The sequence below is a fragment of the Lipophrys pholis genome (genome assembly GCF_963383615.2).
Source record: "Lipophrys pholis genome assembly, chromosome: 11".
NCBI lineage: Eukaryota > Metazoa > Chordata > Actinopteri > Blenniiformes > Blenniidae > Lipophrys > Lipophrys pholis.
This window is the reverse complement of record NC_137631.1, coordinates 17,908,459-17,936,282: the sequence shown is the minus strand read 5'-3', so window position 1 is coordinate 17,936,282 and position 27,824 is coordinate 17,908,459. Positions and strand designations below refer to the sequence as shown.

Sequence of the window (27,824 nt, the reverse complement as noted above, 5' to 3'; positions counted from 1 at the left end):
CTCTGAAAGCACACAGATATATCACTCTTGTGATATAGCCTTGGTTATTCAACAAGAGACATTATAAGGATCCGAGAAGGATTTCTATACAACCTATTGAGGAATATAGGTATGAAATGGTGAAAGCAGTCCATGTTATAATATAAATTTTTTATATGACGAAAAATAAAAAAAAAGCTAATGTGGTACCGAAACATATTATCCCTTAAAATGTTAGAAAGAGACAAGATAAAAACCTTCTCGTCTTCCTCTTCATCGTCACCCATGGTCATGTTCACCTAAGAGAAAATAAAGGGTAGAGGGTGATTTTCAACGAATAGGACATGTGGGCACTGGAGCATTTTTAACAAACACCTAGTAATGAAATTTTCTTTGAGTACATTCACCCCTATTGGGAGAGGCTTGTTTCCATAGAGACTGCATCACAGGCGTGACCTCACACAAAAGGAGAGGTGAAAAAGGGCCTTCCTCGCAAGAGCACTGTCACACCAAAGCAATCTCTTTTCTCCACAACATAAGCACACAGAAAAACAGAAAGAGGATAGAAAAAAAAAACACATTTAATTTGGATGTTGTTGCCTAGATCACTTTATATCAAGTCATCCCTGACCCCATCGTGGCGCACACTGTGACATTGCCTGGGCACGGAGCTGTGTCATTGCTGGCCAGAGGGTCAGAGAGGGGGTGACAGAGTCTCCACACTGGATATGAGGGTGAGCCGAAGCTTTAACATTGCCCAGGGACGGCATCTTAGCCAGCAGCCGTAAACACAATGACTGGACCGGGGATTTCACTTTGGGGAGGGTGTTTGTGAGCAGGCCTGGCCCCTGGCCGGCCAGTGAGAAGGCTTTACAACACAACGAAATTGGGGGGCAGTCAGAAGTGTGAAGAGTATTAACCTTCACAGGCATGTGTAGGGCAAGCATAATTTCCATAACAGTAGACCGTGAGGGGATAGGGTTATGTTGTAGATAGAACTGTAGTCTTTACAGATGTGGTGAAACGATAGACGATAAGCTTCACATACATTTAGAGTAATTTATTTGCTGTGTCTTCTTACAGAATGATGTTTTATGAGGTCCTAGGAGACAATGTAGACTAGTCTAACCAGCTATAAGCTACATGGAAAGCTGCCAGAACTATCTAGAGTTTGAGGTGCATTTAAAAAAAAGAAAAGAAAAAGACTCCTATAGTATACAATATACATGAAAGTGTTATTTCACATTACTGTAAAATTGCAATTTCCCCAGTGTGCGCGAAGAGGATTTCATTCATTCAGTTTGTCCAGAGCTGGGTTAATGTACTGAATAAATTTTCAGAGTAAAAGAGTGCATCAGCAGATCTGTATGAATAAATACCAAGGCGTACTCATCACTCACCAGGTCCTGGTTGGAGCTGGCCTTTCCTGTAGCGAGCTGGAAGTAGTTCCAGCCGAGGAGCAGGAGCAGGAAGAGTGGCAGCATGAAAAGATCCCAGTGCCACACCGTCACGAGAAAGATCTGAGGAGACAGGACATGACAGTATAACGCAAAGCACATCATGTTACAGAACGCTCGCCCACAGCTTTCAAATCTCCACAAACCTGTTCTCAAAACAAAATATGTAATGGATTTAACCACATCCCAAATCTCATGAAGAGCACTACAGCACTGGAAAGCCTCTGAGATTTACCGCCAGTGGCAACAGATTTTACTCCTGGTGGTTTGAAAGTAATAGACGTTCAACTTTTAATATCTTGAAATCCTATTTGCAGTATAGACATCAACAGCACTGTGCTGGCATAGTGCCTCATTGCTGAACAGAAAGTATGACACGGATATGCGTGCTATAATGTCTTTTAACACGCACATCAAATCCTCTTAGATTCGGAGGCAGCGACGCTCTCTGACGAAGCACATATGGCAACTGGAGAAGCATTTGCAACATTTACCCCCTCTGTGGTGGTGATACGGAGAAAAGCCAAGACCCCTGGTAGAAATAAGATGGATCACACTGAATGAGTAATCCCTCATAATTCTGTAAAGGAGTGGTGCTAAGCACGTAGCACAACACCCACCGCATTTCACAGCAGAGCACTAATTGGACGGCTGCATTTAAACCCATTTAGTGACAGCCTAATGAGTCTGTCTCCAACTGAAATTATCAGGAATGTGTGAGGAGGATAACACCAGCAGGTTGACAGGGATGAAATGAAAGTGTCCCCCACAGCAAGTTGAATCTTGAAATCTATTATTGTGTGAATAAGTGCCAATACACCCAGCATATGGTCCACTGCTACTTACCACAGACTGTTCAATTTTAGTATACATTTCCGATAATTAATGCGTCCTTTACCACAGTTACACTCATTTAACTTTTATAGCAAGGTGTTTATTTCAAATACCGAATATGCCATGACAGCTCTGCTGAACCTACGCAATGGAAGCACTCTGGAGTCCAGGCTCAAAGAGCTGGAGGCTGCTCCTAGTACGAACAATATGTTCGAGTTAAGCCCGAGATAGGATGTGAAGTAGTGAGGCCTTCAGGCCTCAATTGCAGGCCTGTAAACAGCAGACTGCTCCTGTCATAGCAACAATGTGGAATCCGTGCATGTTGCTCTGGGGGGCAGTCTACCTACTGCCACACCAGGCCTAGGTTCAAACAGCCACCAGGGAAACGTGTAGCATGAGTAACGCAGACAACACTGTGGCCCAAATGCCCCAGGCTTCACCACTGCATTGCTTATTACACCCTCAATACAACCTGCGAAGGGGCGGGTGAGCCAAAGCATCATGCAGGAACACAGTGGGATGTCCGAGATGCAAGCAAATGAACAATATGTTATTGTTATCTTTTTCAAAGAGCTCATTTAAATTACGTATACAGCAACAAACTAGAACTGGCGAGGGATATAAAAAAAAGGTAAACAATGAATATGCATGATGTGCAGAGATAGCTGCAGTACATCTCCTCTCTGTTATGAATAACTTACGTCATGTGTTGTCACCTCAGTTCCCATGAGGCGATTCTAAAGCGACGCTCCCCTCACCCCTGAGGAATTCTGCTGGCTGGTGGACAGGTAGCTTGTCATATTCCCAGTATTCTCATAAAAAAGGGAAAAAAGGGGGAGAAATGTGCCTGGAAACTGACATGAGCCCAGCAGGAATGTTGAACCTCCTTGCCCTCCCTGCAAAAGCTGCTACATTAACCACTAAAGTCTAATTGCTTGGTCTCTGTCTTCCTGTGCAAGTCAACAGAGGGAGCCAATTCATTTCCGCCCAGGGAGCCAGCAGAGAGAATCTGTCACAGGTATTCATAATCGCCCACTAATGCAAATTTCTGCTCACAGCGTTCTGGCTCAGTGGACAAGATAAAAGCCTACAGAAATACAATGCCTTGTGTCTAAACTGAGAGCTTAAATGAGGGTATAAACCAAAACTGTCAGAAATATCTTCTCAATTCCTCCCTCATGGTATGTCAACCCATGTGTTCGGGATTTACATGGTTTTTTAACACTAATAAAAACGATGGAGAGAAACATCTGGAAAAACCTCCCGGATTCCTTCACTCAGGTGCACCGACTGAGACTCTGCCGTCAGATATCCCGCAGTAATGAGCAGAGGCAGGACTGTCTCTTCCCCTTGTCTCCTCACATTCTACAGAGTTTCTGTGAAATGGAGACAGACCTAATTCCCCACTAAGTGGTTTATGTTTTATAAGCAATCCGCTGAGTGATTAAAAGACATGTTAGACAAAGTGCAGTCTCTAACAAGTAAGAGTAAGTTCGCATTAAAAATAAATAAATAAATCCTCCACTTTTTATTTGACGCCACTTCAAGGTCCGACGGCACATTTTTATTATCGTCAACGAATTACACACAAGAAAAACCTTGAACTTTTGCAAGACAATAATGCAAATATTTTACTCAAGAGGTAAGACAGTAATTTATGTGACCAGAAAAAGATAAACCGACAAAAACCAAGGCAAGAAAGGTATTAATTAATGATATACTTGAGCATTTTGGTGTGCACACAGCCGAATGGGATAACGAGCAACTTGTAATTGAACAAGTGTTGGTATGTATGTCTGGGAGGAGTGTCTCTAATGTAGGAAACCTCCCTTGACAAACACCATTTAGCTGAAAAATGTGTGTGTGATTATGCGCGGGGTGCCTCGGGAGGGAAAAAAAAAAGAATGAATTAATAAAACTATTAGCACATGGTGGAGTAGATGATGGAGATGCACTCTCCTTAGCCACCTGTAAGCGCTTGGAGAAGGGGGCAACCCTGGGCAGAGCAATTCTGCCAGGAGGGTTAAGAACAGCCTGACAGATTTGTTTTATAGTGCCATTAATATGATTCCACTAAATGCATTCTGCGCCTTCTCATGCAGATCCCCTGGCCAGCAGAATCCAGCACCTAATAATAAAGCACTCAGCGATTAAAAGTGTGAATAAAATAACTTAAAGCTGAGCAAGCATGGCAGCTCCCACCACCCACACTCTCCCGGGAGAGGGAGAAAGGATCGTAGCAGGAACAAAGGGACAAAGACACCTTCTATAAAAGTTTTTACCATTCTGTAAATTGATTAACAGGGGGTGGCCCAATCTAGCAACCTAAAGCACTGACTGTCAGACATGCTGCCAGACTACAAGGCTGCCAAATGCGCTCCTTATACATTACAGTCTACAACGAGCTATAAATACATGGATGACATCAATGTAACACCAATAATACTGTTGATATGCTAAATTAGTATAATGTCACAGCACCAAGAGCAATATAATATCATTACTGTTTCTGTGGAAAAAAAACTTTCAGTTTGTGTTCATGTGGTAAATTTTAAAAAAATACCCTTATTTTTAAACTATGTACCAACCAAACACACAGAAGATTTAATCTTGGCTCTGTCTTCACTACTTCTCTTCAGTTGCACTCCACTTGGAAAGCTAAACAAAGCAAGAAGAGCGCCAGCCAGCATTATGAGGGTCAGTCATGGGGGCCGTGGACGGATGCCAGATTACGTGAACATATACTGAAAGAGTTTAAGGCTGACTATAGGCTGCAGGGTTTTATGTCTGTATGTGTGTGGATGTCTGTGTGTGTAAGAGACAGAAAAGAGGAATGGACTTAGTCTGTGTGTGAATAAAAAGCAAAATGTGATATACAAAATAAATGAACACAGAAAATATAATTATGGCAAAATGGGGACTTCTACGAAACCTTCATCACGCTGAAATGTGATTTTCAGAGCAAAATCAATTAAAGTTACTCTTGTAAATATTTATTTTAAACAGAGAAGCAGAAGTAGCAGCACAACTCTTGCAAGACCAGTTTTGTTTTCAGCCGAGCCGAAGCAGATTCTGGTTGAGAGGGCTTATGCTGGGGACAGAAGCGGCAGGCTTTAAAGTAGCTGTAAATGCAGAGCAATGAGACATGTAATTTGTGTTGAGCTTGGGCCAGTGTGGGGACAGGCTTTCAGGGGGTGTCAGAGGCAGAGGAAGCGCAGATAAGATTTCTCTTCAGGGCAGGTAGAGTGTGTGGGCAGCCGTGGTGCTCTGAGCTAACGCTGAATAAATATTTCACATACGTTCAGCTCAAACCTTATCGACTGAGAGAGAGCGGAAGAGAGCAAGAGAGGGAGGACAGAGCGAGGGTGGAAGAGGGGGTAAAAGAGAGAGGTTACAATGAAAAGAGATACCAAGAAGACGGAATTCCTCTTGCGGCTCTTCAGCGGGGCGACATTGGTTCTCACAAATTATGTATTAAATTATATTAACATAATCTTTCAAACAAATAGTTTGTTGAAATTATTTTCTGTATATTTGTAAGTATAATATTTTTCTTTGGATATAGTTAATATTTTGGAGTGCCAAATTAGAAATGCACAAATTTATATATATATTCAGAATATAGCAATCCTTGAATAACTCAGAGGCTTATAGTATTACCACTAGTGTGATATAGTTTAATTTACAGGATTTTTTTCATTGCATTTTCAAAGTTGTAAACAAAAGGTTAGTAGGAGCAAAACGATAAGCAAATGCCACAGCTTGTAAGAACGCCTGCACAGTAAAATGCAGTAGCGATAGCGCTTTATCAAAGCACTCAGGAAGAGCAGCTGTGCAAGGCAAGGCATTAGCATTTGCTCACAGGGCCAGCTCCGGCCGTTGTCTCCCTGCCTGTCTGACACATGCCAGGGCCAGCGTAGCACCAGTGCGAGGCTGGAGCGGGGCAGTCAGCGGGGGCCCTGTGGTGTCTGTCAGTGGTGGCTACACTGACCCCGCACTCCGGCACTGGCCACTAGTGTTTAATCCGTGTCGGGAGCGTTAACACTGAGCGACCTCCTGGGTGACAGATCTGCCATGCGAGCCTTTTCCCCTGAGGAGGTGGAGGGAAGGGGAGTGGCATGGACTCTCTCTCCCTGTCAGCTCGGCTCACACACGTTAACGCATCGGGGCCAAGACCGGCCCCCCGAAACAGTCACACACAGAGGTGGACAGGTCGCTGCCTCAGCTGCACAAAGAGAGGTGTCCTCTGTGAGTCGGAAGGTGGCGAGTATGTTAAAGGCGGTCATTATGATACGGCGCACACAGTGGGGTCAAACACAGAGCATACCTCAACGAGGCTGAAAACATGCATAATGTAAAACAAGAAAGAGCAACAGATACGCAGATATAATCTTGACTTCTCAATGCTTAGTATATGTTGTTTTACAATGCTGTTTAATAACAATCTTTATATTGGAAATTTGTTGTGTTTTTCACATTTTAATGTTCGAAAAGATAAAAAGAAGAACAATTTCCCTGAATAAATTTAATGAATGACAAAAGCGCATTATTGCCACTAATAAGGTGGCATGTACCGAGGATGCACATTGTATTCCATTATCTTTAGGACCTGTCAATTACAGCTGCTAAATAATAATCCCGTGGTAAATCGGAAGGCACTCCAAAGAAGTTTGCAAGTTGTCACAGTCTATCATTTAATAATTAATAGTTCTCAGACAAAAAAAACATGAACACGGACCGCCGTCACTTATTTTTTCTGATGAGACACATTCCCACTGCACAGCCTGTGAGAACTCCCGCAGCCAAGGAGATGGAGAGTCTAACCCCCAGGAGACCGAAGAAACCCACTCCTTAAGGCCTCTAACTTTTTCAAACAGAGGGAAAACAGATGCAAGCAGAAACAAGGAGACAATTCGCAGGCATGCACAGTCCTCTCGCCGTTCTCACAAAAGCTCGGCCACACTGCAATGCAGTAAACCACAAAAGAGCCGGTCCAATACTCACAAAGCGTCTCGTTTTCAGGGACAGTGTTAACAAGAACAATTATGACAACTCTGATTATGGCCTTGATCTGGGCTGGGCCGGTGTTCTGGTTAATGGCCCCGACTGCAGCGGCTACACACAGGTGGTCTCCTGAGACCTCTGGAGCCAGATCTGACCCTGTCCTGCCCTCATCTGGGGAGACGATGATTCTATCAGCCCCCAAAACGGACCCGCTGCAGCTGCCAAGTGTGTTTACAGCTGCACCGCATCAAACATTCATCAAATGCCATCTTTACAGTGTGTGATGTGAGGCAATCAGCATTTCACAGGCTGTCAAATGATGTCTAAAGCAGTTGCTACCTGGCAGTGTCAAAAAGAAAATGGTTCAAATACTCTCATAAGGTATACAGGTTTCTTTTTAGTCAAACTCCTGACAGATGAGGTACCTCATATGTTAAAATATTAATTCTACTTAAATACTTAAAGTGGTCTAATGACAGCAAAGCTCAAAATCAGCTTTCAAGTGTAAATGATCCTTTTTCTCTTTACCTTTCATCCATTTCATCCAAATCAAAATTGTTCTTAACTTTAAACTTCTGAAACAGATTAATTTGGCTGGCTAATACATGCTCATTTAGCATCCCCCCCCCCCCTCTCCATCCTCTTTTTATTCTTGTGAAAGAAAGTTGTGTCTCTTAGTCCTAACATACAGAATGGAGGATTTCTCTCCAAGTTGTTCCCACGAATGGCTCCTGTTGGGAAAAGTAACTGATCTGATCTCTTTAGCGCCTCCACTTGTGTTTCTAGCAGTGCTGTAGCTCCATCTACAGGTACAAGTCGTGAGTGCAGCAAAGAACTCTGGGTGACCCCTCTGCAGTCACTGCTGATGTATAGCACATTCATCTCGCTCAGTCTTAGTGAAAAGCACATCTAAAGGCAGTTATTTTATGAAGATTTTAGCTGTCACATTTTCCTCTCTCTCTGAGAAAGGAACATGCTGTTGTCAAACTCTTGAAAAGTGCAGCTCCTCAGCTCATTACAGTAGCATAAACAAGAGGAGGGGGAAGAAAATCCAAATTTTCTTGTTTGTAATTCATTCGCTGATGAAAATGTTTATGAGCATTTGCCAAAACTTTGTTTAAATGCACAAGAAAGGTCCCCCCCCCCCAACAATTCTTTTTTAATCACATTACTTAATTAGAGAGGCATTTTTTTTGAAGGTACAGCCCATTGGTGGAAAATTGAAAGCAACTTCAAACAGTGTCGACTCTGCTGATGAGCTTTCACAATCAAAACAAGTAACCTCATGCACTCACAAATGGTAACAATGCTGCAGGAGGCAGGAGTTTTCCTCGCAAGTAAAAACACATTGCAGCAACTTACAAACTAAATAAGCCAGTGTGTAGTTTTCTGATTGCTACTCACGAGGGGATCATCTTGATAAATATGAAACTAACACTAACCTGTTTCTTTTACTACTTGCTTGCCGTGAACCAGAGAGGTGATCCCTCATGCAAAAAAATTTGAATACATCGCACACCACATACCAACAACCACCTCATAATGCATACATGAATCTACATAAACAGGACAGCGATGCAGACTGCATGCTGTGTGGAGGTCAGAGAATTGCCCTGTGGGACTGAGTGATATAATGGCAAAGTATTCCTGGTAAAGCACTACATGAGCATCCCGCAGTCCCAGTAAAAACCACAGCAGTGGTAATGCATTACAGGATGTACAGAGAGTAAAAGGGTACCACTGGTCTGTATGCATGATAAATAATGTATTGTAATGTATATTAAAGCTAGACCCACCACTGCAGTGTTTCCTACTGGCATACCCCGAGAAGCCCTGCGCTGCCTGCCACTGTGGAAAAGAGCAGACACTAGTGGTATAATTATGCACATCTGAGAGGCAAGCAGAGGCCATCTGTCAATGTCTGAATCAGTTACCTTATTACCACTGCCTAAAGATATAAAGATAGGAGTGGGAGCTGCTTTCATTAAAGCACATGGTGGCATGCTGCTTCAGACAGCTCCAAACACTAACTTAATTGGAAATGATGACTCGGAGCAGGAAAAGTGACTGTACGGTGGATGCCCTTGGAGTGGGCAGGGGCACAAGTGAGGATTGTGGCATGGCACTTGGCTTGTAATGATAATCAGTCAAGACCTTGTTGTTGCCCTTAACTGACTGTCAGACGGCAGCATGAAGTCAAGCTATCTTCCTCTGATATTTACATGTGATCAGCTTGTTTCATTGTACTCGTTATTTGTCGAGAATATAATAAATCATTGACAAAAACAACTTTTCACTGGCTGAACTCTGAGTCTGCTGATGAGTGGGTGATGAATAACAGTGCCAGATTTACTCTGTTTGGGCAATTCTCACCAGCCACCTCTGACTCTCAGACTATTTGAAGCACACCTCGTCACAGACAAACTCTGACTTCTCTGTCTGCTTTTAAACATTCTCGTGTGCTGGTGCCTGAAAACACGCTACCTGTTTCAAATAAAAGGATAACGTAGTAATAGCTGCACAAATTTTCACCCCCACTGAGAGGAAACTGAAAAAAAACCTAAACTAAACATTAGTCCGTGGTGACAGTGACAATCCTGACAAAAACAGCAAGTTTTTTTCAAAAATCTGTATTTCGCACAACGCACTCCTAAACAGCTGGTGGAGTGGAAGTGGAAATGAAAGATTAGAGTGTACCGCCACACACTCTCATCGCCTGCGGAGGATCTAATTATAGGTGGAAGAAGATGGCCCCATCCTGCTGACCTGTCACCTGTCAGCCTGCCTATCCTCCTGCTCTCCTGCCCATATCCATGCCTCCGCGTCTGCCTCAAAGTCTCTCGCTATCAGTCCGCACCTCTTACTCCACTGTCTTCCCCTTTCTCCGCTCCAACTTTCTTTCCCAGATAGTAGTCTTCCTCCCACTCTGTCCTTTTACAATTGCCCGCATTGTTCTCCGCCTTCCTGTCTGTGTGTCCGCCTGTCTGTGTGCCGCGCTGTTCTAAAGGCTGTGATACACTGAGCCAGGCCATTGCCTGGGGGGATTTGCACCTCAGGATCAGTGAGAAGGGCTTATAGAATACACCAGGTATGAATTGCATGTCATCCTGAGACAGAGCAGACAGAAGAAAGGCGGTGAAAGGAGAGTTCTTCACACACCCTGTCTGTGACCGTTTCCTCACCCTGACACAGCGCTGGCAGGGCTTTCATGGCAAGTGTACACTCTTAATCATGACATTACATGTGCTGTACTGCGGGGGATTCACTGGGTGCTTTCAGATTATTTAAGCTTAGGACCCAAGATCACATACCCTCATTAAAAACAGCTAAACAGAGACATTTAAACATGGTTCAAATCTCAGAGGCACACTGTCACTACTCCACCCAAGGAAGCTGAGACTGTGATCCTCCTTACACCTTCCCCAGGGTTAGGAGGCTTTGCTAAGAAGTCAGATGTACAAACGCTCAAACCACACCCCTTCAAATGCACTCTAATGTCATCAGAACTCAGGGAAAGCCAAGTGGGGTTTGATTTAAAGGATAAATCACATCCATCACATTACAGACGGGATAAAAACAGAAGGCAGCCATTGTTTTTTTTGTTGGGGAAAAGACAACCAGAAAAAGTAAATGGCTCCAACCAAAGATTCTCCTCAAAATCTAATTCACATAAAATGAAAGAGTTAAAACTGGGCTGCAGTGAAATGGGACAAAAGTTGTTCGCCCTAAGGCTTAAAGAGAGTTCATTAACGTGAGGCAATGACTTACCAGAAAGGCTATTAGACTCCGTTGTGTGCTCTCCCATTGAAAACAGCTTTTAATGTACTGTAACGTGTACAGAACTGCTGTGCTGATTTTTCGAACCCGATAGATATTCTGGGCAAGAACCTAATGGGGAATAATTGGAATAAAACACCAGTTAGTAACATTTGATACTGGACATAATGTTTATGACTTTGCAATGAGGTTGAATCAGCTTTACAATCCCTGATTCGCTATTTATAAAGTGAGAGCCAATTAAAGTAATTCTGATGACAATGACCGATCCAAACTAGGACCAAGTGGAGCTTTGTGGAGCTACTTTATGAGTTCAATGTGGGTCAAATCTTTCAACTGGTGTTATTATTGTGTTTGCTAAATTCAGCAAAAAAGAAAAGAAAAAAAACAACAGAAATCACCTTTTTGGAGAACTTCATGTTTTCCTCCAATAATTTGTTCTCCTTCGGTTGGAAGGTTTTGATGCCAGCTCTGACCTTGGGATAAACAATAAAAAGATATGTACAACACTTTCACACTTTTACTCCCCCTCTATATAAGACAGAATCACAATTATAATAAATGTGGCCACATTCAGTTGGATCTTTACTTGGTTGTAGATGACCTCCAGCACCAGTGTGATGGTTCCTTTAGAAGCTCTTCCCAGGTCCTCTTTCTTCAAGTACAAACATATCGGCTGGCCATGCTCAACCTAGAAAATCATTAAAATCCATAAATAAATTTTAAAGATTTACAGATTGTAGTCTGTTGTGGCCATTTAATAGCTAAAAATACTTACAGTCAGTAATGGAATGGCCACTTTCCCCAGAAAGTCTGGAGCCTTGTCTCCATTTTCATTAAGGATAGTCAACTCCACCACATCATGAATGTCCTTAATTGGACTGGATAACAATTACACAAATGTTGTTCACATTAAAATGTGGAGAAACAGAAAATATACAGACAGAAGACTTAATGTTGTTGTTTTTTTTTTTTACAACGGTCTTAATTACAATGTAAATGCTTTGTTCCACTCCGGATTCAGGGTCTTGAACATCGTGTGAGTTTGAAGCTTACTGTTTCCGAGTTCAACAACACAGACAGGGTTGCTTTTCCCTGCAAACAACAGGGAAATATAATCGTTTACAGTAAAGAAAAAGTGTCATGTCCAAGTAACTATAAAACACAGGTGTGTATAGCTTTCACAGTTTACCATTGAGGTCTGTTGCAGGAAGATCGTTTGCCCTAATGACGTTGACCTGAAGGAAACCAACATCTCTCATGGACTTGTGAGAGTTTTTCAAACTCTGAAATAAGAAAATAGATAGGATGAGTTCAAATTGGGTGACTTAAATGACTTGTAGATTTAATGCATTGCCACCTAGTATATTAGTGATGATTCATGAACACAATATCAGGGCATCGTGTATGTATGTACTGTATGTTTGATGTCTGTTCAAAGTGAATTCAGTTTGTTCTTAAATATATTACACATGTTGTAAAATAATTCATGTGAATATGCAAGTATCTGAATACCAAAGTTGCTGAATCAGCTTGTCAACAATGTAGTTTACATCTTGTGATGTTTACTTAAAAATGCTTGGAGGTTTCCATATCATAGCCAACAGGCTATTTATTTAAATTCCTTGAAGTTGATTGGGTGAAAAAGTAGAGTAACTTTTGTTAGTAGTCACATTGCTAATGAACTGGTCCATCTGCTTCTGTAGTCATCCCTTTATACCTCGCTGTGACTGTACTAGTGGGTACACGCTCAGCAGTCACTGTCTGCACATACATTTGCTAACTCTTTGAACTATTCAATTTTTATCCAGGAGTTGTTGGCATTTCAGATGCTGCACACTGACATTTGCACTCACATTCCAATCTGACTGAGGCAACTTGAAAATACACATCGAGTACGGTTTACCTTTAAAAACAAAGTCACAAAAACACTTACATATTTCTCCACCACTATGTCTCTCTCATCAGGCTTTGCCAAGGTAGCGGTCTCAATGTCAGAGACGGAGACTCCCCAGCAGGGTCTGAGGGTGACCAGAAACACCAGTCTGCCTTTTCCTGGGTCCAACACATTAGTATACAGCTGCCTCTCATTAAGTGGAAGTCTCGACAGGTCGACCTCAAACCTGAGGCACAAAAAGAAAATTGCTCCATTGAAGCACGTGAAGCTAACCAGATCTGTGAAGGTGTCTGTATGAGCAAAATTAACACTAACAACCAGAAAATACTCACATTCCCCACGATTCCGCACTCTTCCTGCCTCTCTTTGAGAACACCTCCACCTGCAGAGGTTCCTGGTTATCTTCAAACTGATTGAAGTCAAACTGCTCTCTCCACTGGGGATTCGTCTGAATGCAAAGGTTCTGAGGGCAGTGAAGACACGGATTCAGCACATACAGTAGTGTGGAAGCACACTCACATGCACACACACAAACCCTTTGACGTAATGTCAGGTTTAATGCATTAACAGACTGAGTAGCTCCTGCATGACAGGTGGATTAAGTCTTCATTCAGTCCAACCAGAACGAGGCAGGAGAGGAGAAAGAGAGGTGTGTTGTGTGTATGTGTATCTATCCGTGTGTGCTTGTATGTGTACACCTCAGTAGCCACTCTGGGATTGTAAACACTGACAGCTTCCAATTAGAATCAGCTTTGTTCAACAAACAAACAAGCAGAGAGGAAAGCAGAGAGGTTTACAAAGAAATGACACGACAACACAAGACAAGTGCACCATAGAATCATCAGGGGGGAGGCCAACAAGTACAGGTAGATGAACAGGGCATGCTGGGTATGCAAATGAAGGCAATGAAGCCCAGCACCCGAAGCACAGTGAGAAGTGAGTGGCAGCTTCGCCCAGTCTAATGAGCTGCCTCTGCCATGGCCCAGTGAGCCAAGGTGGAGGTGAGTCACTGACAGGCACCTGCTGGGAGAGAAAGGCAGGGAAGTAAGAGATAGGGGCTGGGAAGAAAGTTAAAGTAGAAAGAGAAGGTATTAAATAGACAGGAAAGCATAAAAAGAAGAGAGTGTCGGCGAGGTGTGAAAAGAGAAAGACTTTAGAAAAGCAGGTCCAACCTTGCTCTTGTACTTCTGATCACCAAGGCGAAAGCGGACGTAGACGTCACCCTGGCTACATTGTGGCAGCTCATGTCCCTCCACTAAGGTGATACCGAGCACCCCGGTCCACATCTGGTTCTTCAGCTGATTCTTCTGTGCTTCAGGGGGGCGCTGCTGAGGCTGTGCGGCCAGGTTCTGCTGTTGAGCAAAAATGCATGCAAACATATACATATGTTTTGTTTTATTAATAAATTTTGCATGGAGAGTTTTTAAGCTTTCTGTGCCCTACACCTTCCACGCCCTTGCACCTCATCATGTTCACACAATGCATTAAAGTAAGACCAAAGTTTAGACTGTGTAGCACATCTCTGTTGGAGCACATTAGCACATCTCAACTGACAGGCGAGCCACGTGGTGGAGGCTCCTGGAAGGAGCGAAAGAGAGGGACGTCAGCGAGCAGCCAGATGTCCCTGGCTGTGACAGTCCCACTCATCACTGGCTCCCAGACTGAGTGTGGGGAGGCAGGACACTTGGCATACTGCACCAGAGACAGCAGGCAGCAGTGAGTAATGATGCAAACTACACAGCTCTCTCTCATCAGCACATTATGCATACATGCAGTATGTATGGCCGGCATCAGAGTTTAATGCATGTTGGCAAATTCTTCCAGGTCTAATGTAACCCGCAAAACAAAGCAAATCTTTCATACTAATGTGAAGCAATAGAACGCGAGAAGATATCGTGATTGCACTAACTCTTTGAAAATAAAGGACACGCCAAGCAAATATCCACTTCTTTTGCCATGTGTCACAGGGGGGAGTGAAAGAGGCCTTGATATGTTTCCATGTTAGAGTTCCCGTGAGGCCGTGCGGTGATAGGCCAGGGCTGTAAAAACAAACAGCACAGAGGTTGTGTAGGGCTGACTGTAATTAAAGAGCAGGAGCGTAATCTGCTCTTGCCTCTTTGATTGCCCAGCTCCTTCGGCTGCCCCAGTGACGCTGCTTCAAACAGCCCCACTGCAACTCCCCTGCCACTCCGGCCCCTCCTCATCACTACGGGGTCACAACCCACATTGCCACCCAATCCGGAGGGGATCAAAGCACATCTCTGGGACCTGAATTAACATGGAATACCACAGGCACAGCCCTATAAATATCAGCCCCTTCAAACGAAGAGGAACAGAGGGAGTGGAGGAGCGATATAAAACAGGCCTCAGCCAAGTCATCCCAAGTGTTTATCTTGGACACATTTCTATCTCAGCGGCCAATAAAACAATTCCACTTAACTGTAAGTGGCCCCTAAAGAGAATCTATTCCTGGTCCTAAAAGGGCTGTGCGATTGCTTCCATATGGTGGGACAGCATGGGGACAAGCATGATGAGCTCAGACCCAGGTCCATTTGGCTGGTACCTCAGCACTGTCCATCCACAGCTGTGATATTACATCCTAACATCTGGGTTATTGCCCGCTATGCCTGGGAATTATCAGCCTTGCCGATCTTAGGCATCCCACACTGGCAACATGCCTCGAACAGCCGAGCCCCCCTTCCGCTTCTCCCATACGCCCCCTCCTGTTTGAAACACTATCACACAGCAGAGTTTTACTCAGGCACTTGCCATCCCCTGTCTCTGTAGTGGCAACACAGAGGGAGAGAGCGATGTTCTGACAGAGGGGGAGTAGAGCTGTAAGAGCTGGGTATTCAGCACTTCCAGGATAGGTGTTAAATGCAATAAGATATTGTACGTTTGTCAAAAAATGAAAATGGAAAAAAAATGGCATTGTTACATTGTTAAATTAGCACTGTGATTTAGGCAACAAAACACTGTGCAGAGTCCCACTACACATTTCTGTCTCCCTTTGAGTATCTTTAACCATCTGTAGTGGATAACCTACAATGTGTATGAAAATGGCATTCATTCCTTTGTCGTCTAATTTCAAATTGAGATTGTCTGCTGGACCATCAAGAGACTGAACAGTGGCAGATGTAGTGACAGTATAGGTGTGAATATAAACCCACTCGCTGCAGTGTGAGTCCCAAACAGCAACCCTCCTATTTCACTCTGAATCTAATTACAGCTGCAATATATTGAAATCCACTTGAGGAGAGATGGAACTTTGTTTACTACACAACCAAATAGGGTTTAACAATACTCCTCTAAGGGCTCTTTCATGACAACATATTCAGTCAATATTATTATTTTCCGTTTGTTCAGAGGCTGATACCGTACCCTACTCTTTCAAACAAAATGATACCATTGAAAATGGTATGCACTGATAAAAAAAAAGGTTAACTATAAAACCACAAAAGAAATAGGCAGAGCTCAATACAAGGTTACACACAAAAGCCCCAGTCCTGAGCATACGCCTCATTCTTTGTTGCACCATAGTACAGTGAGCTACTGCCCCCTAGTGCCTTTGATCAGGCTAAACATGAGCCAAGGAATTACCTGAGCAGAATATCCTAATTGCGCTCTCAATCAAATGTGTGAATTCAAGATGTGATTATTCCAAAACCCATACCTTGTTCTTTCTTTGTGGCCATCTCTGAAAGTAGAGAAGAAACCCAAGAATTAATTTAGAAAACATCAAAAGCAAAACAAAAAGTTTTCATATCCGGAGTATTCTTACAGGACTTCTTTTGATGGTGGCATCTCTGAACATCAGGCAGACGTCAACAATAATAGCGCCCATGTCGTCTTCTTTACTTTTGGGATCATTAAGTCTCAGCTCAATTTCATACGTTCTGCAGAAAGAGAGAGTGTTCAGAAATAATAAAAATGATGACTACTTCTGTATAGCTTAAATAACAGACTTCCTAATATCTATCTTGAAATTATATTACTCACTTGTACAGTTCGAGATTTGTCAGACAAATAGAGCCGGAGCCCATGAACTCATCAGCGGTCCGATTTTTATCGTAGACCTGCAAGATTATTACAAACATCTCCTGAATTCTCATATGAGCTTTAATTTCCATGTTGTAAAATGTTCCATTTATATTCAAGCAAACAGTTCTTACCCGAATGTCCACCTTATGGTCTCTGTCTCGAAGAGGATGAGAGAAGGACTCGTTCCACCGTGGGTTCAAGTCTTTGTAGACCACTTTGCTTTTATAGAACTGCTTTCCTTCAAGTTTGAACTTCACATAGGGGTCACTGGTGCCTGAAATGTATGGCGTAAACTGAAAATGAGTGCATTATCTATCACCTAGCGTTATTATACTGTACAACTACCAGACGATTACAGAGAATCGACGACAGGACTGAGTGATTTAGTGCAATGCATGTTTAAACCTCATGGAACGTATAACGGCCGTAATAATGTGCTCTGCAAGAAAACACCCAAACATACACACCCTTCCCCCATGCTGTCCGTGTGAGACATTGAAATATGTAGGGAGGAGATGCGCCCCACACATGGCTAAAACAGAGGAATGTAGCTGTTTAATTGTCAGAGTCGAAACAATAGCCAGCGTGAGGCAACCAGAGACCAAAATCTAGAAGCAACCAGTGTTAATCTCCCAAGCCTGTTAAGAAAGTCTGTCTGTGAGCGGGGTGGGGGTATGGGACTTCTTTGTTTCTGCAATTGCATGCAGATTGGCCAAAAAATGAAAGCCAGCCCCATGCCTTCATTTGTATAGGGGAATAAAGGGGTGCTTGAGAGAGCCTGCAGGGAGGCTTGAATCACATGACAAAGGCCCTGTGGGGATGGGCTGTCAGGCCTGTCAGCTCCCCACTCCAAATGAACATCTCGCAAAGGCAGGCAGGACCCACAGCAGCTCCACCCTGCCAGCCTGTGACAGGGAAACCTCCAGGCAACTTGACAGGAGGAGAATGTGGCAGCTAGCAAGGAGAAAAGCTCTGGCATGACTGAGAATGGTGACGATGGAAATTAATGGGAAAAAGGAGAGGACAAAAAAAAAAAAAAAACAAGGAGTGGGGGCGGGTGATGTGGGTCCTTTTCTGAATATGTAATGACAATGTATGCCATTGGTGATCCTTTGGCATGGTGTTGATTGTTGGGCAAACAGCAGATAGACAGGATACATGTGGGGATTGCATCATCATGGTGCCATCTTGTCAGGGAAAGTAAGGTCTCAACTAGGGTGCTGGGCTTGGTGGGACTTCTGCCACCAGGCAGGTAAAAGTAAAACATCACTCATTCACTATTTTGCTGGGAATTTAGAAAAAAAAAGAAAAGAAAAAAAAAGCACCAAACGTCCTCTGAAAAAATGAGTGAAAGAAAATTGAGTGTAAGCTGCCCTACTTAGCAGGACCACACAAGATCTCTTTCATATGTTGTAATTTCTGATTATGACCACTTGAGGTTGCTGCTTTCCAAAAGTAAAACACATAAAGACCAGAAAGCCTTGAGCACTTTGGTTTCACTTTCTTCTGCATTAATGGATCATCAATTAACAAATACCACTCGTGTAGAAAAAAAAAAAAAAAAGAAAGAAAGAAAGAAAAGAAAAGAGAAATGTCCTTTAAACATCAGGAATTGTATCCCTCAATATGACTGTAAAAAGGTTGATAATATAAAACATTCAGCTTAAACACTGAAAATATATTTCAGGGTGAGGGATTTTAATCTTTAAATACACAGAACTTGCAGCTAAGGTGGGTGTTCTTTAATTTCAACTTGAAACTTTGTCCTAGTTCATGTTTTGTCATACTGGTCTGACTGCATGCCTTACCATTTTTTTTTCTTTGTGCATCGCGCGACGGCACACGTCACGCCGGTGAGTTAACAGGCGCTTTAACTGAGCACATCCCATCTTCCTTATAAAAACGGTAACCTATTTTCCATTCAAGTCTCACTCTCTGCGCTGACTCACAATGGTCGCAAGATCACCAACATGAACACAACTACAACGTTTGAACTTGTACTAATCACTGAAAGTTCACTTTTGAGCTGATGCTAAAACCATAGAAAGAACTGAGTTCTTTTTGGAATGGGCCCCAAAAAAATATCTTCATCTGCACCGATACCTACCGGTGTTATTCAAGATCGAAATGAGGGAGAGCTCCTTAGCCTGACAGTCTCTGAAACGTCAAGATATTTTATGGAAGAAGTGCAGGTCGCCAACCTACCGGAGCGCTTATCTCTGATGACCAGGTTGCTTCCGTGCTTCAGGTTGATGTTCAAGAGATACCTCTGAAATGGAGCTGGAGTTTGGACCTCGGGCCCCGCTGTCACAACCTCCTGTGGAGAACCGAGCACATTTACATGCATATCTCAAATCAGATGCTTTGCTCACTTTCGCTTGAGGAGCACTCACCGAGCTTTCCAGAGTATCTTGGATGGTTTCGTCGAAGAAGTCACAAGTTTCACTGGACATCTGTGCAAGAAAACAATCATTTTAGAGATAATCTCACAGAAAACAATACACTTAAAATCAGAGAAAGACGGTCAACCCTAAGTAAAGGAACACGGTGTCTCTGTTATGTAAATGCTCCCCCAAGAAAGTGTGAAGCAAAGTGAGATTTTATCAACCTTGTGTTTTCTTGTAAAAGTCGCATTTAAACAGGTTATTTAGTAGAACTGGTTTTTAACTGGTTGTCTTATCTAAGCCATGTTGAGGCATGAGGATGCAACGGTTTCAGCAACAGCCGAGGGCTGAATTACAACTTTACATTTACACCACAAAGTAACTGTGGATGCTTTTGATTTACTAAACCCAAAAAGTAATTACTTGTTATATTGGAGCCGCCTCACAGTTCAGGTTTAGTACCACACAAGCACTGCTTGAAGAAAGCAAAACCAATATTCACACCTTTAAAGAAAACTTGAAAATATGATTAAAATTGCATGGTACTGAAATCTTTTTTTTTGTCTTTTCACCTTTTAAATACAATGACAGATCGGTATTTTTTTATTACCTTTGAGATACCACACAACCTCTGCCATGGCAACACATGACAACAGAGACTACAAGTGTAAAGAATTTAAAGGATTGACAAATAAAGAATAAACTCGCGATTACTAGTTTCTTCAGCATATCTGCAATACAATTTTCTATATGGTTTATTCCTGTAAGAAAATTTTGATCTTGATATACATGAAGACTTGAATGACAAGAAGAATCCTATGAGTATGCATGATGTTTTATACAGACAAACACTGACCTCGGCCATTTCCTCCAGAGCGTCCTCATTCTCCTCCAGCAGCCTCTCGTCAATGGAGAAATCTTTCATCAATAATGGAGAGAAGGGTTCTCGGTCCTGTTCTTCTGAGTCTGTCCAAGGAACGCTGACCTGCTCCTCACTTGGACTGACCCCCCCAGAGTCCAGCGAGGTGCCATCTGTACTCCCCAAGGGAGCCGCAAGAGCATCTAATTTCAGAGAGAATCTATCTGCAGAAGCATTCGCTCTTAGTGCTGGAGGAGTCCCTTTTTCTGAACCGGGCTTTTTTTGCTCACTTGACGTGGCCCTCCTTTCGTAAGGATTTGTTTGACTGTCGCCCATTGAATGTGCCCTGGATAGTATTGCGGCAACAGAGCCTGATATAGGTCTTTCTGCTGGGGTCCTGTCACCAGAGAAGCCGACTCTCTCTGCAGGGCTTAGTCTTGGTGATGGAACCTGGTCAGCGTTAAAGACGTGCCGTGGGGCAGGAACAGGTTCAAAGGAGAATTTTGATGCATTCCCTTTGGCTCTTTTATCCACCTGTGCATAGTAGTCTTCCTGAGTCACCTTTTCTGACTCGGACTGTAAAATCTCATCAAAATAATTCATCACGTCTGCTGGCGCACTGACTCTATTCAAAGCTGGACTGGAGTGGTCTATCTGTGGAAGCCTGAGCCTGGCATCTGGGTAGGACTCAGTCAGTTTGTCTGCAAAAAGTGGGCCACCAACATACGATCCACTTGCAATAGAATCTGTATCACTGATATCTTGAGGATTCTCATAGAAGATCGGTCCATCTGGAGAAAATGCTTCCCCAGGCACAAACAGTAGGTCTGGGACAGAAATGCTGCGTCGATGGGCCAGCCCCCTCCCCTGCTTGGCCAGGTCCTTCTTACGAGGCTTCTTGAGGTTAGGAAACTTGGTTTTCAGACGCAAGTTGTCCAAGAAGTTTTTCTTCTTCGAATCCATCCTGAATTATACTTTACAGATAAAATCAATCAATGATAAATTCATGTGTTTACATGCATACAGACCAATAATAAGGTATCAACATATAGAGTAGCTGTAGTCCATGAATATCAATTAAAAAAAACATATATAAAATATACTGGAGGTGACTATAAGACTGACTAGAATATTATAATACATGATAATCACACTGAGCTCGGATCAGTAAATGCATCAACAAATGCTTTCAAAAGAATCAGCATGATTCCACTTAATAAACAACATCACTGTACTAAACAACTCAGCATGGTTCATCTTAGTGGGTCCTTCATTTATAACGTTTTTGCAGCCTACAAAATATAAATAAAGAAAATCTAAAAGAAAATTACAAATAAGTCTCTATTTTTCAATGACGTGCTAAATGATTTTTATTTCAAATGATTGTTCTACTATATTATGTGTGTTTCACTTCTAAAACAAGCTGCATGTCTGCTAAGTTGCGACTGAATCAAGTAGATCAAAAAATCTTTATTAACCATCATGTATTTTTTTCATAACAAATTACTCAAAATAGTTCATATGTACGTGTCATTCTGATCTGAGAGTCCTTTACAATGACGCCTGAAAGAACGTCCATTCAAATCATTACATTAGCACACATGAGAAAAGAAAGCCTTTCCTGAAACCAATATAAAGAGCAAAATAATCATTTTAAAAAGAAGCTGTCACTTCAAACCAATGTTCTATTCCATTAAGGTATTAAAATGAGTCTATTGTTGCTGCAGGCAGTATCGCAAACAGCACCTGAATATTACACTTTTAAAATTTAGGAGATAAATAGATAGTCAAAGTTATTATATATTTTTTTTCTTTTGTTTCTAAAAGAACTCCATAATGCCAACTATTTTACATTAGATCGACATTTTTAAAACGCTTTAAGACGTTTTGAGTAGCACTCATGTTAGACAGGCCACAGACTCTTCTTAACTCTTTTTTTTCTCTCTAAGAAAAACAAGACAGGGTACAATGCAAGGCAAATATTTCCACACACCAGCTGATCGTGTGGTGAATCACAGTCACTTAACCTACTTCTGCCAGTTGTTCCCTATTGCGGTTTAACATGATAAAACTAAAGTAACACATAAAACAAAATGACTATATTATCCCCAAGAAAGCTCATAATCATTCTCACATTGTACAATCAATTTCAACATATAAGTAGCTTGATATTTAAAGAATATATTTATATCTTTCTATTCTAGTAGAGTTCGGAAAAAGAAAATATAGTACTTTACCTTTTGAGTCAACCTCTGCTAAACAGTCTTGAACAGCAAATGATTTATTTACCACTGAGCGACGTAGAAAGTCGTCCAACAAGCAGCTCAACCATTCCAGCTATGGTGACAAGAGGCAGTTTTTACGACTACATGACATGTCAGTTGCGCTTTCAAGCTGGTAGATAGCTTTGTCGGGGAGTGATTGGCGTAGAAACCAGACGGGTTGAAACTGGACATACCAGTCACGCAAGGTGAGTTTCAGGAACTATGAGAATGCCATCGTCGACCGTTGAGACCTACCCACGATGTCCTTGATGGATTCAGATACAAACAGTATGATTGTGTGGGATCAGTCGAAAATCTGACAACAAATATTGAGTAAATTAAGACAATGTAGCGAGAGATTAAAAAGACACTGAAGCACTGTAACTCTGAAACAGTTGCCCAGTGAACAGCAGCCTGTTTTGTCAGTCTGTTTATTGTTGATTTGTATATTTGACAGTTTATTTGCCTTTGTGCTGCAATTTGTCAGTTTTAAGACTTGAATGCATTACACCACTCTAATATGGCTTCTCTTACAGGTCCAAGTATTTGAAAATGTACTTAATGCCATAATCTAGCCTAATTCTGCAATACAACTGTCTTTCTTATGTGTCCAAAACAGTCCCAAAATACTGCTGATGGATTCTGCAACATGACTGAGCCATATGAAATGTCAGAACGGATCTGGCACTCGGTCGCTGCCTCGCTGTACCAAAAGCTATTTCCTCCACACAGTCCCATATTTGTTTACAGTAGAACATGGTTTAGCCTAAGCTCGTCAAAAGTGAGCATTTGTGTTTGCAAAGTATAAACTATAGCTTTCTGTCCACACATAGAAGCTAATGCAACAGACCCACTGGTGTTCCCTGTCTCCCGTTGTCTGTGCCGAACAGTGGAGACTATATGACAACAGATGTGTTTGAGTCTGGACTGAGTCTTGTTCAATATTTGCGGATGTCTTAAAGAGATCAGGCCCACATGAAAGAGCCCCAACTTGGCTCCCAGTTGAAAGGCAGGGCTGGGGATCCGCACAGGGCAAGCCCCTATGGCAGGTGGCCTGTCGCCCTTTTTCTCACACAACTCAAACAACCCAAAACCCCGCTTGGTTACTCTACACATGCACACTGGACTTCTTCCAACCCACGGCACAGCTGGTCCCGTGGACAAAAAGCCAAGAACATGTACTTGGGGACAAATATACTCAGCGATGCACATGCGAGTCTACAAAGTGAGAACAACCACGAAAGACGGAGGCTGTGGACGACACAGCTGACCTAAAACCTCCGCTTGTCTCGCAGTATTTTACATCTTGTTGTTGAGAATGGAAACTGTGTGAAGAGCTCCTGTTCGTGGATGAGACATCAACACGACGACGACAAACAGTCAAAATTCAGCCGGAGACAATTCCTGTGAGACGTAAAACAAAGAAAAATGTTTACCAAGAGGATGGTGCTGTGACGACTCACTGTAAGGAAAAGCTCGACGAGACAGAGAATGAAAAGTACAGCCTGCATGCATTGTGTGAAACCCCATTAAAGAATAAGACCTTCCCGAACAGGGACAGCCGTCTAACATCGGCATGTAAAGAGCACCACAACAGTATTTGTGTCTCGGTCTACCTGTTCCTCAACTTCATCCTCCGATAGTTCCAGTTGTTGTTATCAGTCATGTTGAAATGTACGCAGTGAAGCTTTGACCTCGGCTGCTTTCTGTTTTAACCTCCACCAGTTACATAAGAAAAACTAAACAGACAAAGTGCTCCCCTGTTCTTTGTCAAAGCATATTCTCTTTCATCCAGGCAGGACGCGTCGCCCAACGTTTCCATTATAGTCGACGAAACAGCGTGAAATGAACCCGAGATGATTGTCTTCCACCACATATGACCAAAACTGGCTGAACTGAATCAATCGATTTGAGAAGAGACCTGTATTATTGGTTTTTAAATCCATGGTTATATATGAAAAATCGATTGAATCATTCCAACATCTAAAACAGTTTAACGACGAGTGATTATGTGTTTTCTTTGGTTGGATTGATTAAATTCAAGCATGAGGGCAGCTGACAAGAGTGGGTAAGGGTAGGAACGCCACGATAAACTAAACACACAGAGAATCGTGGCCATTCCAGAAGGGGGATTTGTGGATTTGCAAGCGCTACCCTGGATCCTGGGCCGGCCAAATCAAACCCAAAAGACACTTCGTTTGCTCATGCTGCCGCTGTGCAAGTCAGATGTTTTGCATGTGGTTTGGGGTCATACTATGAGGAGAGCAAAAAAATAAAAAATAAAAAAATTCCAAAATGATAAGATCATGATAGTGATGCAAAGCTGTGCTGGCTGAACTCCTGTGTTCCCTGCTCACATTTTGTCATCGGACAAATGAACTGAGGACCGTATGAAGAAAAGTCCGTGGGTGCATTCAGGTATTTTTACTCTTCATTGGTTGTGTGCGTTCGGCAGAAGTTATGTAAATCACACTGATACTTATTATGACATAATATTACACTGCAAGGTTGAACTATTACTGATGCATTTCATATTGCAGAATTAACGGTGACACAAACTGTGACACAACTCAGAACTCGGAAGAGAAATCTCTGAAGCATTGTGACGAACATCAATCCACTCGCTCTTACATACCAAGCCATGTTATAATCAGAACAATCAGTCCCAATGACCTCAGCAAATACCAGAAACAAGCTGAGCGTTTACTTAACCAGCAGCATCCCATGGTCGTGTTAATTTAGGAATCTGGTAAAAGAACAACTCTGCTTCTTAAAAATGAGAAACAATCTCTTTTCCCTAATATAATAACTTTAGGAGTATTTCACATGAAAACGTGCAGAGTCTGGCACAAAAAAACAACAACCTGAGTTTCCTTCAAGATATCAGTTTTCTCTCAACAGATGCCACAGGATTGTTGACCTGGTACATGCCAAGACAGCTCAGGATTTTTTAGAATGTTTCACCACTGAAACTGGTTTACAATGAATACTGAGAGAAGAACGCAGGCCCGATCAAGCTCCCAACTCCAGCAGGAGAGAGCTGTGTGAAAAAAGTAGACCATCACTGCGGAGCGACTCTCCTCTGGGTGTAGTGCAGGGCTCGGGACAGGAAAAGGTTCATGTGAAAGGGAGAAACTCCAAATATGCATTTCCTGATTAGAAGAACATACTGCACTGGTCCTGAACCACACAGATATGGCAAAAAAAAAAAAAAAGCTGCAGGTGTACGCACATAGCATCTCGGTGCAGGGCTCTTATTGTCTGTTTCATCTCTATTTGGATCTTCAAAAGCATGCTTGAAAAGTTCTCCAGTGAAATTTGATTCAAATCGAATTGAAGTCTGCTGAGGAGCGAACCCCGTCACACAGTCCATGAACCGTCTGTGAATTCCAAGCTGACAAAATTCCCACCAGAATAATCCAACATGTGACATTTAGCCCAGAATGAAGTATTACTGTGGAATTTATGTTGCAGATTAAACATGACAACAGCAGCTCAGAATGTGTTTCATTCCCATCTTGCGGTTCAAAACTCATGAAACAAAGCACGGCTTTTTCTTCCTCCTAACCTTGGACAAGACCAGGCAACCACATCACAAGTGAAAACAATGTTTAAAATGTTAATAGATGGGCTCTGTGAAGCCATCCCATCTCTATATCAGTACAAGGATTGCAGCACATGATGAACTCAGACACATGGAGGGACAAGCTCTCTGCCATCAAAAAAAATAAATAATGCTTTACTTATCTGCTGTCCGTCTATTTTAAATCTACCATGTAATGTTACATATGTTAATCATTAGATGTATATATAGTCTTTATTTTCCAATAGTTGTATTCCAGTTATGGTCACTGCACTTACATTTTCACTTCAACTTTCTCTCCTATTGCCTCTGCAAACTCTTGAATGGTCTGCTGTTTGTGATCTGTCACCAGATGGGATGTGATAGGAAAAAAGAAAGAAAAAAAAAGAAATAAATCTAGTCCATAGATTCAAACCCCACCTGTCATCAGACCCGTCATTTCCGTTTGGTCAAACTTTCTTTGTTCTGTTTTTGAGAGGTGCGGACATGTGGATGTCTGAGGAAGCAGTGAAAGACTTACCTCCCGGAGGAACCGTGAAACAAAGCCGGATGTGGACAGCACTGGACTGAGTATAGAAACACCAAACTACCTCCTCCTCCTCCTCCTCCTCCTCCTCATCCTCTTCGTCTTCTTTCTCCTTCTTCATGACAAGTGTTTGTTTCTTCCACCAAACTTTAAAAAGGTTAGCTGGTATGGTTCCAAATGGAGCAATAATGTACATGTAAGTGTCTTATCAGTAACATAAAGGTGAGATCAATATGACTGAATTGAATATCTACATCAACGGAACAAAATGATCCCGTTAGAGCAGAAACCCTCGCGACACAATAGTTGCAGTTCGTCTTACAGCAGGCCTGCCAATCAATTAAAAAGATGCCGAATAAACTCAACATAACAAATACATATGATGCACGTATGGTTACAGTCTGAAAACATTTACGTTACATGCATCCATCACAAAACACCCCTAAAAAGTGCCATCTAATATCCTCCACCACTGTGTGATTGTTCAGCCTTAATGCTGAAAACAGCTTTTTGTTTCTCCGACTGCATAGTTTCTGCAGCCATATTTTCACACACTCACATTCTTGAGACATGGCAGGAAGGTTGAGGTGGATTTGTTTGTCTTGTTGTTTCATCTGAAATACGGCCGTCGGAGGAATGCTGCTGAGTAAAAGGTACATTTTATTCTGAATACTTTAACAACAGCATGATCGAACCGAACATGTCACCACAGGAGAGGCAGTAATGGGAGGCCCCACTATTATATCTATAGGATTGGCTGGACAGGATGTGAGTTATCCTGAGTCAGAATTTCTGCCAAAGGCTTTCCTGCCGTGACAACGAGTCAAAATGTAGGGACAAAATAAAGTGCACATTTACACCTATCATGCAAGCTGTAAAAGAAAAAAAAATACAAAAAGAAAAAAACGTTTGAGTTACTTTCTAACCTTAATGGATTTGGAATCAAAACTAATTTCAGTGTGCTCGTCATGTTTTTTCTCATATATTTTTTTTTTAAAGCAATATCACATACAAGTTATCATATTAAAATATTATGAACTTGAATGTGATCGTTTCTGACGGACCATTCAGGCTATTTATTGATTGGAAAACATTGAAATTAAACATTGTGATTTGTTTATGTTTCGTGCCAGCCAACACAAATAAACACAACTAAAACCAAGGTCTTGAAGAATTGAAACACTCGTTTCTTGTTTTTACGATAAATCTTGTCCAAATT

At 42.2% G+C, this 27,824-nt stretch overlaps 1 protein-coding gene across 4 annotated transcripts in view; it reads right to left on the bottom strand.

Annotated features, from left to right (window-relative positions):
* Nucleotides 1-22,573, bottom strand: part of mctp2a (multiple C2 domains, transmembrane 2a) — a 31,526-nt gene extending 8,953 nt beyond the window's left edge. For 2 of the 4 annotated variants that reach the window (XR_013935823.1, XM_080475778.1), the window contains exons 1-19: nucleotides 22,470-22,573; nucleotides 20,230-21,206; nucleotides 19,383-19,442; nucleotides 19,195-19,306; nucleotides 17,121-17,263; nucleotides 16,948-17,024; nucleotides 16,730-16,844; nucleotides 16,622-16,645; nucleotides 14,121-14,300; nucleotides 13,281-13,411; nucleotides 12,988-13,174; nucleotides 12,244-12,337; nucleotides 12,044-12,146; nucleotides 11,830-11,932; nucleotides 11,641-11,742; nucleotides 11,453-11,527; nucleotides 11,043-11,162; nucleotides 1,380-1,499; nucleotides 237-278 (exon numbers count right to left, since the gene is read on the bottom strand). Coding sequence is in view for 2 of the 4 variants with exons in the window: in XM_080475778.1 (XP_080331904.1) it covers nucleotides 237-278; nucleotides 1,380-1,499; nucleotides 11,043-11,162; nucleotides 11,453-11,527; nucleotides 11,641-11,742; nucleotides 11,830-11,932; nucleotides 12,044-12,146; nucleotides 12,244-12,337; nucleotides 12,988-13,174; nucleotides 13,281-13,411; nucleotides 14,121-14,300; nucleotides 16,622-16,645; nucleotides 16,730-16,844; nucleotides 16,948-17,024; nucleotides 17,121-17,263; nucleotides 19,195-19,306; nucleotides 19,383-19,442; nucleotides 20,230-21,195 (2,754 nt within the window). In the remaining 2 variants the exon portion in view is untranslated. The remainder of the gene's footprint in view (nucleotides 1-236; nucleotides 279-1,379; nucleotides 1,500-11,042; nucleotides 11,163-11,452; nucleotides 11,528-11,640; nucleotides 11,743-11,829; nucleotides 11,933-12,043; nucleotides 12,147-12,243; nucleotides 12,338-12,987; nucleotides 13,175-13,280; nucleotides 13,412-14,120; nucleotides 14,301-16,621; nucleotides 16,646-16,729; nucleotides 16,845-16,947; nucleotides 17,025-17,120; nucleotides 17,264-19,194; nucleotides 19,307-19,382; nucleotides 19,443-20,229; nucleotides 21,207-22,469) is intronic. The other 2 variants (XR_013935824.1, XM_080475779.1) reach the window with 1 other exon arrangement.
* Between the last annotated feature and the right edge of the window lie 5,251 nt (nucleotides 22,574-27,824).